The sequence below is a fragment of the Camarhynchus parvulus genome, chromosome 7, assembly GCF_901933205.1.
Source record: "Camarhynchus parvulus chromosome 7, STF_HiC, whole genome shotgun sequence".
Classification (NCBI taxonomy): domain Eukaryota; kingdom Metazoa; phylum Chordata; class Aves; order Passeriformes; family Thraupidae; genus Camarhynchus; species Camarhynchus parvulus.
In genome coordinates this window covers 11,346,114-11,360,582 of record NC_044577.1, presented here as the reverse complement: position 1 = coordinate 11,360,582, position 14,469 = coordinate 11,346,114, and the positions used below count along the sequence as shown (strand labels likewise).

At 39.3% G+C, this 14,469-nt stretch overlaps 1 protein-coding gene across 2 annotated transcripts; it reads right to left on the bottom strand.

Annotated features, from left to right (window-relative positions):
- Nucleotides 1-5,555: 5,555 nt before the first annotated feature.
- STRADB (STE20 related adaptor beta) lies at nt 5,556-14,465 on the bottom strand. Of its 2 annotated transcripts, XM_030951903.1 has the most exons (12): nt 14,196-14,465; nt 11,674-11,730; nt 11,254-11,334; nt 10,796-10,895; nt 10,056-10,177; nt 9,469-9,577; nt 8,875-8,998; nt 8,255-8,426; nt 7,737-7,841; nt 7,277-7,506; nt 6,658-6,700; nt 5,556-6,200 (listed from the first exon to the last, which is right to left on the bottom strand). In XM_030951903.1, the coding sequence occupies exons 2-12, from the start codon at nt 11,683-11,685 to the stop codon at nt 6,048-6,050; spliced, it is 1,251 nt and encodes a 416-aa protein (XP_030807763.1). In that variant the 5' UTR covers nt 11,686-11,730; nt 14,196-14,465; the 3' UTR covers nt 5,556-6,047. The 2 variants fall into 2 exon arrangements, with proteins under 2 accessions (XP_030807763.1, XP_030807764.1); XM_030951904.1 differs by lacking the exon at nt 6,658-6,700 and having other exon boundaries at nt 6,081-6,200.
- Nucleotides 14,466-14,469: the final 4 nt, after the last annotated feature.

The window sequence follows — 14,469 nt, the reverse complement described above, 5'->3', positions numbered from 1 at the left end:
TACTTAAATTGCTCCAGCAATTTAATATTTGGTTGATTTCAACTTGGTTTAAACGTTACTCTCTCAAGGCAGTTTTCTCAAAATGAAGCCAAGGGGACATTAATTTGCAGAGTGTCGTTTTAAAGTAGCTTTGGTATTGCTGAGGTCAACTTTAGGAGGGTTATGATTAGTTGAGAATTACTCGCTTGTATATTTCCAGCAGAATTAATTAAATGACTGAAGACTTTGGGAGATCACAGAAAACCATCAGGTAAATACCTACAGCTATGCCCAAGCCTTACCTGTCTGTTACTTTTTCCTCATAGCGGTGTGGACGGTGCTATTGCATTCCCCGGGGCGGCTGTGCTTGAAACTGCTGTGTAAGACCCCAGATACCCGCAGAAATACTGTTTTCCCTGGGTGTTATTTTTGTACTGCGCCCCCGGGGCTGCTCCCTCCCTTCACGGAGGGCAAGGAGATCTCTCAGCCTGAAACACGCCGGTTGCTCCTTCTGGGGACAGGTGCTTTAGGGGATGTTTTCTCCTGCCGTGTGTCGCCCTCCCGTCCCCGGTGCGTTTATTTCCCGAGCAGCTTGTCCGCCACGGTCACTTCGCTGTTCCTCAACCCTGCCCACCTCAGCCACCCCTCTTCCCCTCAGCCCTGCCCCGGTCCCCTTTCCCCCCCCTCTCCCCCTCAGCCGTTTTCCCGCCCTGCCCTCGCGCCGCGCGGGCAGCGGTAACGGCCGCCAGGGGGCGGTGGCGGGGCCGCCATGTCGGACGCGGCCTGAGGGAAGCGGCCGCGCTGCCGTTGGTGGGTGATTTGGGGCGATGCGGTCTAAGTGGGAAACCCAGTCAAAAAAGCAAAAATTCTCCCGTACTCCTATACACGAACCAAGCTGTTCGTTTTAATAATTCTGTACTTGAAATTTATATAACCTTTTCTTCGAACTGTACAAGTTGTAGAGTTTTCTTTAGCTGAAAATTGCCTGTACAATTTGCCTGTGCTGTATTCAGTAAAATACCCATGAGAGCACGGCTATTACACAAGCAGGCCTCAAACAGTGATACAGAGACAAAAAGCAAGATCTTCTCTTGGATAAACATCCATACCCACTGCCAGATGTAAGAGTTAATCCCCACAGTGAAAATAACAGATTAATGTACTTGGGGGGGGGTGGAGATGACCTGCTCCACCCCTTCGCACCCCAACAAACAAATAAAACTCAAAACAACCCCCAAAAAATCCCAAAACAAACCAATCAACAACCACTTGTAAAAAAAAAAAAAAAAAAAGAAAATAAGAAAACTGTAAATTTGAAATTGTTAAAAAGTCTCGCAGTAAAGGAGTAAGAACAAAGTCTGAAACAGTAGAATTCTTCTATTTTAAATGCTTGTGATGCTGATATTCAAGTAGAGCACCTTTGTATGCCATGGCTCACCAAACTGCCCAAAATGGATCATTTTACAAGTCCAACATAAGGAAAAAGAAAAGTTGCCAAAAAATCCTGACTGGATATCAAAAGAGAAGCAATGTAGAGAAATGTGCATTGCCATGCCACCAGCATCTGGGTCAAATATTAATAAATATGCTATTTTTGAAGGAAAACCAAACTACTTTGTTCTCAAAACTAGTTTGAGGAAATCTAGTAATGTAGTGAAGAAAAATCACGGAAAGTATGCTGAACTGCCTTTTTCAACATCACATGCTGGAGGCTCCAAGGGTTCAAAATCATGTGTTCTCTCATGATAAGGAAAACTTGAAGCAGAAAGTGGAGCAGGAAAAAGAGCATGACAGCCAGCAAAATATATAATTCCACAAGTCTGTGATGGTTCCATCAGCTACTGTAGAACAACAGCCACCTCAAACCAGGAAAGCGTTTAAAGAAAACTCATCTATAACAGACTTGCCAGATTTCCAATGGGCAAAAGGAAATCTGCCTGTAAGAATATTTTCTTTTGACTGCATGAAATGTGAGAATTAGAAAGATAATTGATACTGAATGTAGAATAAGCAAACTTTGAAAATATAATGTAGTAGGTAAACTCAGCATTGATACTCTTGACCCATATGTCATGTAAATTTTGACAAAACAGAGGAAAACCTCTGCATCCTGCCAGAAATCCATTCTCCTCCATTGCAGATGGATTTCATGAGGGGACAACTGAATTCCATGAATCTGGGTATGTAGGTAAATGCAGTAATAATGGTATATTCTGTAATCATATCTAAAAATAAAACCACCACCTGATCGCAGCTAACTTCCTATGGGCTTTTGGGGCATTTTTCTAGAAGTTTCTGGGATAGTCTTTCACATAAGAAACAAACATATATGGAACTTATTTATAGAGTAGAACTAGTTGTTTTCATCTGGGAATTATGGAGGTTTCCACAGGCACCTGTTTAAACTTAATATTCTTTCCTTCATCCTATCTCAAGTTCCTGGATGGATTTAATTATGTTAAATATCAAATGTTATTCTACTACCAGGTTATTAGTAGACCACCTCAATTTTCAGTGGTTTCTTCTTTTATAAACTCAATTCTTTGCTTGTCTGTTACATCCAATTGTTTCATTTCATAGTATGGTTCTTACAGTCCTTTGAGGTCTTTGCTGGAATGTGTACAGTTTCTGCATTTTATTAGTTTTTCCTTGTTCATACTGGATAGGGATAGCTCTCATTAGGACAGGCCATTACTGCTACCTTAGTTGTTTCAGAGGTTTGTTGGACAAGCTAATATACTTCAGGAAAGCTACTTAATAGCATTAAAGGCATGTAAAGTAGGTGTGTAAATCACCTACTTAGGTACCTGCCTCTTGTCAAGAGAGCTTCAGAACAGTGGTTTTCAAATGCTTTCCCATATTTTTACCCATCCTCTGGGTTAAAAACTACTTTGATAGCACTTGAAGAGGAGAGGGGTAGGGGAAAGAGAGAGGTATGGTAAAACTCTGTTATTTAAAAAAAATATATTTCTGTTCATCAGGTGGAAGAAACTGTTCTCTCTTCAATGGGTATTTGTTGCATTGATACTCTTTAAAGTGAAGAATTAATGTATCAGAGCAAGTTGATTATGAGGAGATCATATTTTCTGCTGTGTTCATCCATTCAGTCATGCAAAACTGCTGTGGTATCAGAACAAGACAGTGAGACACTCAATAGCATTGAGCATAGGTTCGGGATAATGTTAATTGACAGAAGTTTTCTATTATACAGGTATTTACTATTATACAGTGCTAAATGCTAGCATAATGAAAGGTGGCTGCAAAAAAACCACTTGTGTTGTTTTCACAAGTATTTAAAAAGTAACCAGATTAGATAGAGTTCTGTTTCATTGGCCATGTGATTTTGCAAATCCATAGATTTTATAAGCCCCTTTGAAAATATATCATATGGAGCCTAAATACTTGGAAATTTCAAATCCAAGTTTAATTCTAATTCACATGCTGATAACACACATCATTGGTATGAGCAAGAGTAAACAAGTGTTCTGAAAAAAACCACAACCCATCAAAAAACTGTTGTGCTTAAAACTGTCAGCTTGGAATAGAAAGTCTCTGCAACCTGAATCGTAACAATGCACATCATCAACCTCAGATTTTGAAAACTTAACTGTATGCAAAATCTTCAGATTTTCAGAACAATTGTTTCCCAGATCATCTTTTCAGTGGCAGGTAACCTTAAAAATATGGTTATACATCTTCTTTCCTAACTAATATTTATTTTACATTATTCCTTAATAGAAGGCATCACCGTTAATGCACAGAATTGTATCAAACCTTTCAGTAAATATAATCCAGGGAGTATTTTCAAGTATTTCTGGTTATTTTAAGAAGTCACAGTGCCTCTTAATTGCTTTTGTTTGAAGAGACACAGTTGTTGAGAAGCAGTACTTCTAAGAGTAAAGACTTGTGGGCTTTTAACTTAAAAAAATTTGATTTGATTTTCTTCTTAAATGTAAGTACAGAAATTGGAACAGTGTTTAGAAATGTTTTTAATCTTTTTTCCACAGAGAGGGCAGCAAATTAACTCCACTGGAACACGTAGTGGTTTGAGTAACTTTGTACTGACATTGTTATTAGTATCCAAGTTCAATTTTATAGAGTCCACGGCACTTGTTGCAAGAGAAGCTTGAAAATACTAGCAATTAAGATGCCTGACATTTTCTACAGGTTTTAATAGTAGTAATATTTATTCCGAGGTGTGTAATTAAAATATGTCAAACTTCATGTGTGTCCTCACTTATATGACTTGGTTTCTACATGTACTATGTTAGTCAAAAGTTACTTGTAGATGCTGTCGAACATATTCGACTTGCGAACAGTCCAAGTCTATAATGGCTAAGAATTAAGAACATGGGGTTCACATGAAAATAGTATCTTCTTCAAGAGTACACAGTTATTAATATTTTTTAATCAGAATAATTTTCTAGTTTTGACAACTATTTCCTTACCTAACGATTGACATAGACATGATTTTTTTTCCCTGTAGTAACAAGAAGCTGTTAGTATGGCTGGACTATGGTGAAAACAGAAGTTTAAGAATTACAAATATAAATGGAGGCAGATAGGGTAAGTGTATTGGTAAGTCTTTAATCTCAGGTTTCACGTTAAGTTTAGGAATATAGAACTCTCTTCACAGCATAATGAGTACAATCAACTTTTTGCAGATACTTTTATGTGGTCATTTAGAATTTTATGTGTCTCTCAGGCTTGTATTTGAGTAATTTGGTCTTCAAGGCCTTGTAGCAAAGCTGCTGGCAATGCAGCAGTATTCTCAAGGTTGGCTACAGGCCTGCTCAACTATGGAAGACTTGAAGACTTACGTGGAATGTTGTTTATGTTGAAAATTTAAAATATATCCATCCAATATCTATTTATACTTTTTTACCACCATCATGCTTCCGTCAGTAAAGTACTAGTGGCTTTGAGACACAACTTTTGCTACAACACTATGAGAATATCCAGGTTTTTAAAAGAAAAAAGCCAATGGACATGTTCCATTTCGAGATATGCCTGAACTGCTTTTGTTCAGTTGGAGTTGCCTGGTACAGTATGAAAGGTGAGATTTTACTGAATTGTAGGGAGAAGACAGATTTTTCATCTAACTTAGAACACGTAAATTCACTAGGATCCTAGTATGGCTAAATTGATCCAGCGGGAATTTAACTGTGCCTTGCAGAAGAGGCTTGTTTGACAGCAACAGGCCAGTGAAGCTTAATGCATGCTGCCTTTTTCTTCTAAGAAAACAGCATTAGGTTCTGGTAAATTCTGGTGGTGAACAGGAATACAGTATAAATAAAAATATGTACAGTAATTTTAGATTATTTAATATTACTCTTCAAAATTAACCCGTACCTGCTAGAACTTGAGATTTTGCATAGTGAGACATACCGAGATTAACTGCTAAAATGACACAGCAATAAACAGAGGTGCAAAAGCCCAGATTTGTACTAAGAATGTGAACAGATGCAAGAGCAGGAGTCCCACTTCCAAGCAGCTTAACTTCTTTGGGAAACACACAGTATTAGAACTGCATGAAAAATGATGCATACCTAACTTTCGGCAAATATGACAGCATGTCAAGTGAAAAAAATGTCTTTTGAGAGAGAAACATTTATTTACATAAGCAAGTAATCTGTGCAGTTTCACATTTCATCTTGGAAGTGGAGGATTTCTCCTTACTAAAATGATTTGGGTCATAATGAAAAGACAAATAGTTTAGGTAAGATCACAGCCAAACCCCAGGCCTGAATTCAGAAAGGCATGTGGACTGCAGCACTCTGAGCTGATAATACAGTACAGAGTAAGATTACAGCAGAGACTCTCTTGTTAAGGAAGACTTTGAAAGAGAGAGGTGAGCACTCAGCCATCCTTTATACACAGTTTTCCTTACAGTCAGAGAGTGAGGCATGCTGCATTTTGTGATGCCAAGAGGAAGTTAATGAATTATAGCCAACTTCATAGCGTTTCAAGTATAACTTGGTCTAACTGTGTTTTAATCATACAAAAGCAGCAAATACAAATCACATTTTCCTTGTCTGAAACACTGGAGAGGTATCACTGGTATTTATTTAGAATTCCCAGTCTGTATCATATTGATTTGTAGCAGTACGTCCAAGTTCAGTCCCAACTGCTGTTGAGGGCAGTGCCAAGAACTCTGATCTGTTATTTTGAATAGGAGGTGGTAATAGGGACAGTAGTGAATTCTGTGTTTGTTCCTTTACCTAGAAAGAAAAAAAGTTAAAATAAAGCTGCACAAAAAAGTCTCCATAACTTTGTAACTGACCTCATTAAAAGCATGTGAAATCAGAGCCATGTTCTTGCATGTTACAGTACTGAAAGTAAAAGGATGAGAGGTTTTGCTTTCACTGCTCTATTAGCCTTTCAAGACTAATGAAATCAGCTGTGCAGTTCTGCTTTAAATTAAGAATATTAATCATTTTTAAAAAATTAGTTAGGCTGCCTTTAGTTAAGTTAAATCAACTTAATCAGTGGGGAAATTGATTCATCTTATGCTTCCTATACTCTGTCAATACCATTTTGTTAAAAAAAATTCGGAAGCAGGTATGCTCTTACAGGATGCCTTTTGGCTCCATGTAATTTCATTACTTTGTAATCTTGCTCTTTTTGTGGCTTATTTAGGTTATAGCTGTGTCATTTAATGAAATATAGTAAACTCACCTGTTTGAAGAACGTATGCGAAAGCAAACTGCTTGCTGATGGCCTGAATCATAAAATGAACAATATAATTATGTTTTGGAAAGTAAAATACTGCATTTGGATAATGGGCCAGATTGAGAAATAAATTTAAGTCCTGTGGGTTTTCCTCCACAGGACAAATGTGAAGAATGAGAAAAGCAGCACACAATTCCTACATTCTATGCCTCAATTTGTAGTGAAAGCACTATTGAAGAAATCTATTTTTAAAGGCCTTTTCATGTTTCTGCTTAACAAGGAATTAAATGCCTCAATCAAAAGAGACATAGAATTGAAAACATATATTTCAGATTTTTAGGGTTTTTTTCCTTGGACAAAGTACATGTTTAAAAGTTAATTTTATTTGTTACAAAGAACAGTTATATTACAAGAAATTCAGGGGCCAAATGACTTTAAAAGTTTGATTCCTTTATCAGACAAGACATTTCTTACAATACAAATGGAAGTGTATGGTTTCACATAGTACATCTGCTCTGAAATTCTGACTCTAACAGCATTCAACTGATTACTGTCTTCTAAACTGTGGGTTGTACTTGGTCTTAGATGGAAGTGATAAAAAAATTAGTTTTCACCAGAACATTACCTTTTCTCAGGGTCCTGTTGCAAGCAAAGTTCTACCAAGTTGTGGAAAGCAGGTGAAAATGTTTTGGAAAAGGGCATTTGAAGTCTTTCACTGGTCATTGTGCGTGTCATGCTCTCACCAATTCCAGAATCAACACCTGATCGGGAATTCTTCATCCTGGATTCCCCCCGGGGAAAGGCATTTATATCCCAAGGACAGTAGGTGGGACCTTTCAGCTTTTGCAGCAGCATCTAGTAGGAAGGCAGAGCAGTATAAGAGTTCAACAGCTATCCAGACCTATTCAGGGTAAGCTGTGAAACTCCAGGGATGGAAGGATTATTTATTCTAGAAGGAAGTATGCATATTTGAAGTAACAAAAAGCAGCCACTACTTCAGCAGTAATAGCACTGGTTTCTGTGAGTAAAACAAAACAAAAAATGCTCAGCATGTTTTTAACTAGAGATAAAGTTTAGCATTATACCTGAGTGCGAGGCATATCTTGAAATGGAACATGTCCGTTGGCTAATTCACATGCTGTAATTCCCACACTGTAAATGTCAGACTTCATGTTATAGCCAGACAAATCCTGTGAGAGAAGAAAGACATTACTGATCACTGAGGCCCTTGAGCAGTGCCAACAAGAATACAAGTGCCTGCTTCTAAACAAGATTCTAACATCCCATAACCTGCACACTATTGAAGCAATTGAATTGTGAAACCCCAGACTTTTTTCAGAAATCTGATGGCTGTACTGAACACAAGTTTCAGGATTTGCAGTAGTTTCCAGGAGGTTTGGGTAAAGAGATTTAGTACAACATCACCTTACCAACAGCTTTAGAACTGGTTCTCTCTAGAAGAATTAAAAATTCAGTATGTACATATATTTTTAGAAGTTACAGTTCAACATATTTCATTGCAATTCTACAAGCAGACTTGAGTTGGAAATCAAGTACTGGCACTAACTTTGAATTGGAAAAATTATGTGTAATTTATACTAACCTGTCTCAGTAGTTCAGGACTCAGCCAAGGAAGCACAGATGTACTAAACTGGGGGAAATCATACACCACCTTTGACTTCTGTCCATTGCTAACTAAACTGTAGAGGTTGTTTAGGCCAGAGAGAGAAACCAACCCATCCTCTGAAATCAGAATGTGGCTAGCTTTAATATTCCTGTAACATAAAGTGGTAAATTTTAGCTATAAGAATTACTCTAAGTACTACTAGAACAGAAAAGTTTTTAATTTCATATTTCATTGACATATAGTGAGATGCTAGCATGGAGCTCATGTCTCTATTAAGAGAGATGATCAGGAAAAAAGTGCCAGAAATTAGAGAAGGGCCCTTCTTCCCTGCAAGGGGTGTAAACTAAGGAAGCCCTTTCTATAAGTCTGGTTTTGTTCTGCTTCAAAGAGACAAAGCCAGGCAGATGTATAATCCCTGTAACAAGTGGCTTGAAGAAATGTCTAAACACATTTCCTGTTAAAATTAATCCTACTTTATTATTGAAAAAAATGTTACTTATGCACTGTCTGATATAAGAAGGTGTAGAAGAAAAGGAAGGAAACAATACTTAAGGTAAGATGCTGGTTCTAGTTCTTACCTATTGACATTCTCCTACCTGTGAATATATCCATTCTGGTGCATGTAATTTAATCCTCTGATTGCACCAAACAGAATGTTCCCTATCAAAGCTTCACTCATTCCTTCAGGAAAGTAAGTCTTCAGCAGGTGTCTAGCTGAACCTGGAAGTGGAAAAAAACCTAGCTAGGCCTAACAAGTCTTATTAAATGACTTGTCCATGTTTCCTTCACTGTATATTCCTTCATCACGAGCAGCATTCTGTATTGACTCTGGTGCATTATTACATGGATGTAACTGATGCCCCATGTCATGCTTCTGTTAACTGCAAGTCTGTGCCCAACCTGTATTCAATGTAAATAGTCTTCTATTTAGGTTAGCAGACGCTGTATAAAGTCAAATACATCTCCCAGTTACCATTCCTCACATGGTGGGTGCTAGGACTAAGTGGAATTTAATGCAGTTCAAGTACTAGTCTTCACTGGGGAAGAAATCTTCTCTAAACAAATGGTTTGGGAGAGTCTGTTTTTTCTACAAGACAGGAGGTGATTAAAGAGAAACCTCTCGTGGACCACGTGGTCCAATTTGTATCAGTCCTTTCTCCTATTCCAAAATTGCAGTTAACAGTTCTTACCATAGGCCATGAATGGAGAGATGACCCAAAGCCAGCTTCCAGCTGTAAACACTGTCCAAAATGTCATTATGTTGGGGTGCTGGAAAAAGTGTGATGAAACCACCTCATTCTATGGAATTAAATGAAAGTGGATGTGTTAACCACAGAACAGCAGTCCTACCAAGAGCATTAACTACATTCAGTAATCAGTAAAGAGAACTGTTTCTTTGCATTTATACGTATTTATGATTGTAGGTGATGTGCATAGCCTGCAACAGAAATGTAAACAGCTTGTCCATAATTGCATTTGTCTGAAGTAAATCTAGTTTGTTCATAGTCCAAACTTCTAGTGTTAAATAAGAGTACAGAAGATGTTTCAAGTACGCTGTACAATTACAGAAGCAATTTTTAAAGCAATTGTCAGTTGTGGTCTTCAGAAAGCAACTCTCAAATTTACACATGCATTATGTTTATTATATTCTAATCCTTTGGAGGGAAAAACTTGACTGAAATGATCCAGTTCAAACAAAGGCTACCTTTGCTCAGCAATCTCATATGTATTTCTCACTGTCTTTATTGGCCTTTGTGCAGAAGTGCTGTTCCTTTACCTGTAAGGCTTTCAAGTGCTCTTCAGAGCAATTTTCAAGGTCTGTGATCCTTACAGCAACTTGCCTGTCTGTAGGTGTATGCCGTGCAAGGTAGACTGAAGTTAAATTGTTGAACCTCCTTCCTGAAACCAGAAATGGCTACTTTAACATTGGAAAGCATAATAAGCTATCACATGGTTTTCTTCATGTTTAGAGATCATTTTCCAGTTTTAAAATTGCAATTGATAGCAGTGTGTCCTTTTGTTTCAGAATGCCAAGACCTTAAGTAATTGCAGCAAAATATATGCAGCAAATTAGTTGAAGCATGGCTCTGCTATTTTGAGAACTAAAAGTGTTTGAACATACATCAGCATCAATTATACATCCAAATGAACACTTAGTATGCATATTCACATAAACATATGCAGGCATATGGGTCTAAGGCAGCCATCCTTAGAACAACCAACATGGGTACCCAAGTTACAACATGATGACGTTACTTAAGGCTGTATTTATTGTCACATGTCACAGATTTTGAAAACCGACAAGTATGTACACAAACATCAAGAGACAATTTCAGGAAATTGTTGATTTGTCTTAGATCTTGAAATAAGAGATTACTAAAATATAAGCAATACTCTGCACTTTCCTCAACTAAGGAGACACAGGAATAGTCCTTCATGTTCCAAACTTAATATTTACTCCAGTTAGCAATAAACTATTGATAGGAAGAAGAAATACTTTAAGGTTCATTTATTTACCTATTTCCAGCTGGAGTTCATAGTGAGAGACATTAGAAGAGCAAAATACCATTTCATTCTTTCCTGTAGATGGGGGAATCCAGGCTAGATCAGAATCAGCCTAACAGAGAGAAGAAACAGTTCTCAAAATGACTATGCAATTTAAAATCATTCATATTTTCAAAATTAATGCAAAAATATTATTGATGCTAAAGTCCAGTACTCAAATAAGAACATTCAAGCCAGTACTTTTACCATTATTAAGACTTAGTTTTACGAGTTACAAGTTTTGTGTGTGTTTGTTTTCAAACTAGCACAAGATTAATGCTTAGATACTTACAGTCTTCACCAAAGTGGAAGCCCCAAAGTACTCTGTTTATTTTTATTGTCAACATTTCAAGAAGTACTCCCTAATAAGGCTATTTTTAATATGCACCAGCTTTATATTTAACCTTGGGAGTTAAAGTTTCTATTCTTACCAGGCATTCATGGATGCTGCTCTGAGATAGCTCTTCTGGTCTGATTGATTCAACTGGTGTGCGCAGAATACAGGAGCAGTCCTTAAGAACAGAAACAAGTGAATGCTGGTGGAGCTGCTGCAATTCATTAAATATGGCATGCAAAAATGTAAAAAAGAAGGCCTTATAAGCAGCAGTTCAGAAAGTCTTTTGCTACAAGTCAATCAATCAAGGGGTTAAGAAACAGCATAAAGCACACACATGGCAGACCTAGAGAGAAGAGACACTAAAGTCTCCTTCACCAAAAGCTGACACAATGAAGTTCAAACATGTCAGCACGGTGGAAATCCCCACAAACAAGACATTTCACCAGGGCTTTTCATATTAAGGTATAGCTGGGTAACAAGGTACAACAGCCAAAATTTTTAAAGACAAACTTACCAAACAAGACATGGAACCACTTTAGATCAGGGGAAAAGTCATACACCCCCATTTATCCTAGAAAAAAAATAAAGTGGCAAAGTAAGATGATACATAAACCTGTGATAAACTTAAATCTCCTTAATCAGAACTGTGAAGCATTCCTGTCAGCTATCACACAAAAAACCCCAGAACTCCAGCTCAGCAATAGTCTGCTTCTATTTAAGTAGCTTATCAATTTCAAACTCCACACCGAGGACTACACATCAACTCAAGTGTTCCTTTTTAATTCATGGATTTAGAAATTTTACTGCCAGTTCTGAACAAACAATTTAATTGCAAGTTAACTGCACAAGTGCAAAAAGTAAAAAAGAACAGACTTATCAATCCTTGGCAGTTTGTTGGAAAAGAAATCATTGTCTGTTGTTTTAAAGGAGCACAGCTGTGCTAGGCAGATCTTGGCTTGGCTGTGTGCAGCTGAACTAGCTCACAAAAAAAGCAAGGCAGAAGTAATTGCAATTTACATTTCACAAGTGAGGTAGGAAATAGTATTTCAAGGGATTTCAGTTAAAAAAAAAAGAGAAGCAATTCCTGCACAGTGGGCGAGATGTCTAGTAAGCGTATCAAAGCTTCCGTAAGTACAGAATGGGACTATTTTACCTTAGCTATAAGCAAGTCTTCAACAGTAAAATTATTTGGGTTGGAAAATACCTCACAGATCACAGAATCCAACCATTAACCTAACACTGCCAGGCCTGCCATTAAACCATGTCCCTAAGCATCAAAATCCACGTGATTTTTGATCACTGCCAGGGACAGTGACTCCACCACTTCTCTGGGCAGCCCGTTCCAATGGTTGACAACCCTTTCAGTGAAGAAAATTCCCCTAACATCCAATCTAAACCTCCCTTGGTGCAACTTGAGGCCAGTTACTGTCATCCTATCTCTTGTTATGTGAGAGGAGAGGCCAACTCCCACCTCACCATAATCTCCTTTCAGGTACCTGTAGAGTAAGAAGGTCCCCCTGAGCCTCCTCTTCTCCAGGCTAAACTCCTTCAGCCACTCCTTGTAATACTTGTGCTCCAGACCTTTCACCAGCTCTACTGCCCTTCTCTGAACACCCCCAGTGCCTCAATGTCTTTCTTCTTGTGTAGGGCTCAAAACTGAATGCAGAACTTGAGATGCAAACTGGCCTCACCAGGGAGTACAGAGGGACAATTACTCTCAGGTCCTGCTGGCCACACTGCTGCTGATACAAACCAGAATGTCACTGGCCTTGGCCACCTGGGCACACTGCTGGCTCATGTTCAGCCAGCTGTCAAACAGCAACTCCAGGTCCTTTCCTGATAGGTAGCTTTCCAGCCACCAGGAGGAATCCTACTTGGTGGCCGATAAAAAGTCAGATACAGGTAATACTTCCATGTTAATATGCAATTTTTGTAGGAAAGCTAACTTATAAAAAGCTAACTATACCAGAAACTGATTTTTTTTTATTAAAGAGCTAAGCTTGAGTATATCCTGCATTTAAATCATTTATGCTACTTAATCAAGGGAATGCTCTTGAAAAGCTAATAAGCCCCCACTCCATTCACTGCCAAATATCCAAGCCATTCCAGTAACATTTTTACCCCAAAGATCTGATGTAATTCCTTATTAGAGATACCAAATGGAGACAAAAGTCAATCCCTATCAGGTACTGGGTACCTTCAGGGGATCTGTGCTTGACTTAAACAACTTCACAAAGGAAGTTTGTAGCAGGAGTAGGAAAAAAAAAGGAAAAAGAATGCAGGTGCTCAGGATACTGCCTAGCACTGTAATGGCTACAGCATCCTTCTGCCTGGAAAGAGGCCTTATTCTGCTACACAAGACAATTTATTCTGCTGCTTGCAATATGAAACCATGAAAGCTCAGCTAAAGAATACACTCTTAGCAACTACGATATACCAAAGTCAAATTATTGTAGGCTTACTTCAAAGATGTATAGGCAGCCAACAGAAACATCTGTGATGTACATTTATTCAAACAACACTACAATTTTAAGATTTTTATTTTTTTTCTTATGCAGCTTGACATTGTTTCCATCTTTCAATATGGCTTTGGATCATGTCCCCACATAAACTTTTTCCCTGTCCCCACATTTTTCCTTCTGTATCACAGGCGCTTTTTTTTGTACTGTAGATAGTGACAGTGTTGTACAAGTAAAATGATACATTCACCGCACTTTGTCCAAAGCTTCAGCCAGCAAACAGTGCATGGCAGAAAAACCCACAGAAACCTGTGTCTGTGAGCTAGGGGAGTGTGAAGGCTCCGGAGCCGAGCCCCGGTGGGGGGGAACGGGGAACGGGTAGGGAACCGGGAACGCGCGTTACTGGGTTCTGCTGACGCTGAGCTGCAACTCCTAGTTCAGCGTTCGCAGCGACTGAGGCAGCTCTCGGTCGTGTATCTCGAGTGAAATGATCCGTCCGTGACAAAGCACCGGAATGTGCGGAAGGACGCCCCGCAGGCTCCCCCTCAGTTCCTCACTCGCTCCGTTAAGTTCGTACCTCGCCCTCCTCGCTGGGCCCCCGTCTCCCTCTGGCCTCCCGCGGCGGCCGGGACAGGGCTCCGCTCCCCACAGCCGCCTGCCGAGCTCGGTGTGCGCCGCTCCCTCTCCCCGGCCCGCCCGGCTGCCCCCGCAGCGGGGCAGAGGGCGCGGCCAGCGCGTAGCCTCGTCGCAGCCGGGCCGCCTTACAGGGCGGCAGCGCCAGTTCCTGCCCGCCGCCGCCGGACTCAGCGCCGGGGGCCGGCGCCGCCACCGCGCCTCCCGCCAGAACCCCG

Excerpts from the sequence above, each read along its gene's own strand:
- STRADB (XM_030951903.1), bottom strand. Across the intron at positions 10,896-11,253 it reads GCAGCATCCATGAATGCCTG|GCTGATTCTGATCTAGCCTG; the intron begins GTAAGAATAGAA and ends TCTCTCTGTTAG. Across the intron at positions 8,999-9,468 it reads CTCTCCATTCATGGCCTATG|GTTCAGCTAGACACCTGCTG; the intron begins GTAAGAACTGTT and ends TTCCACTTCCAG.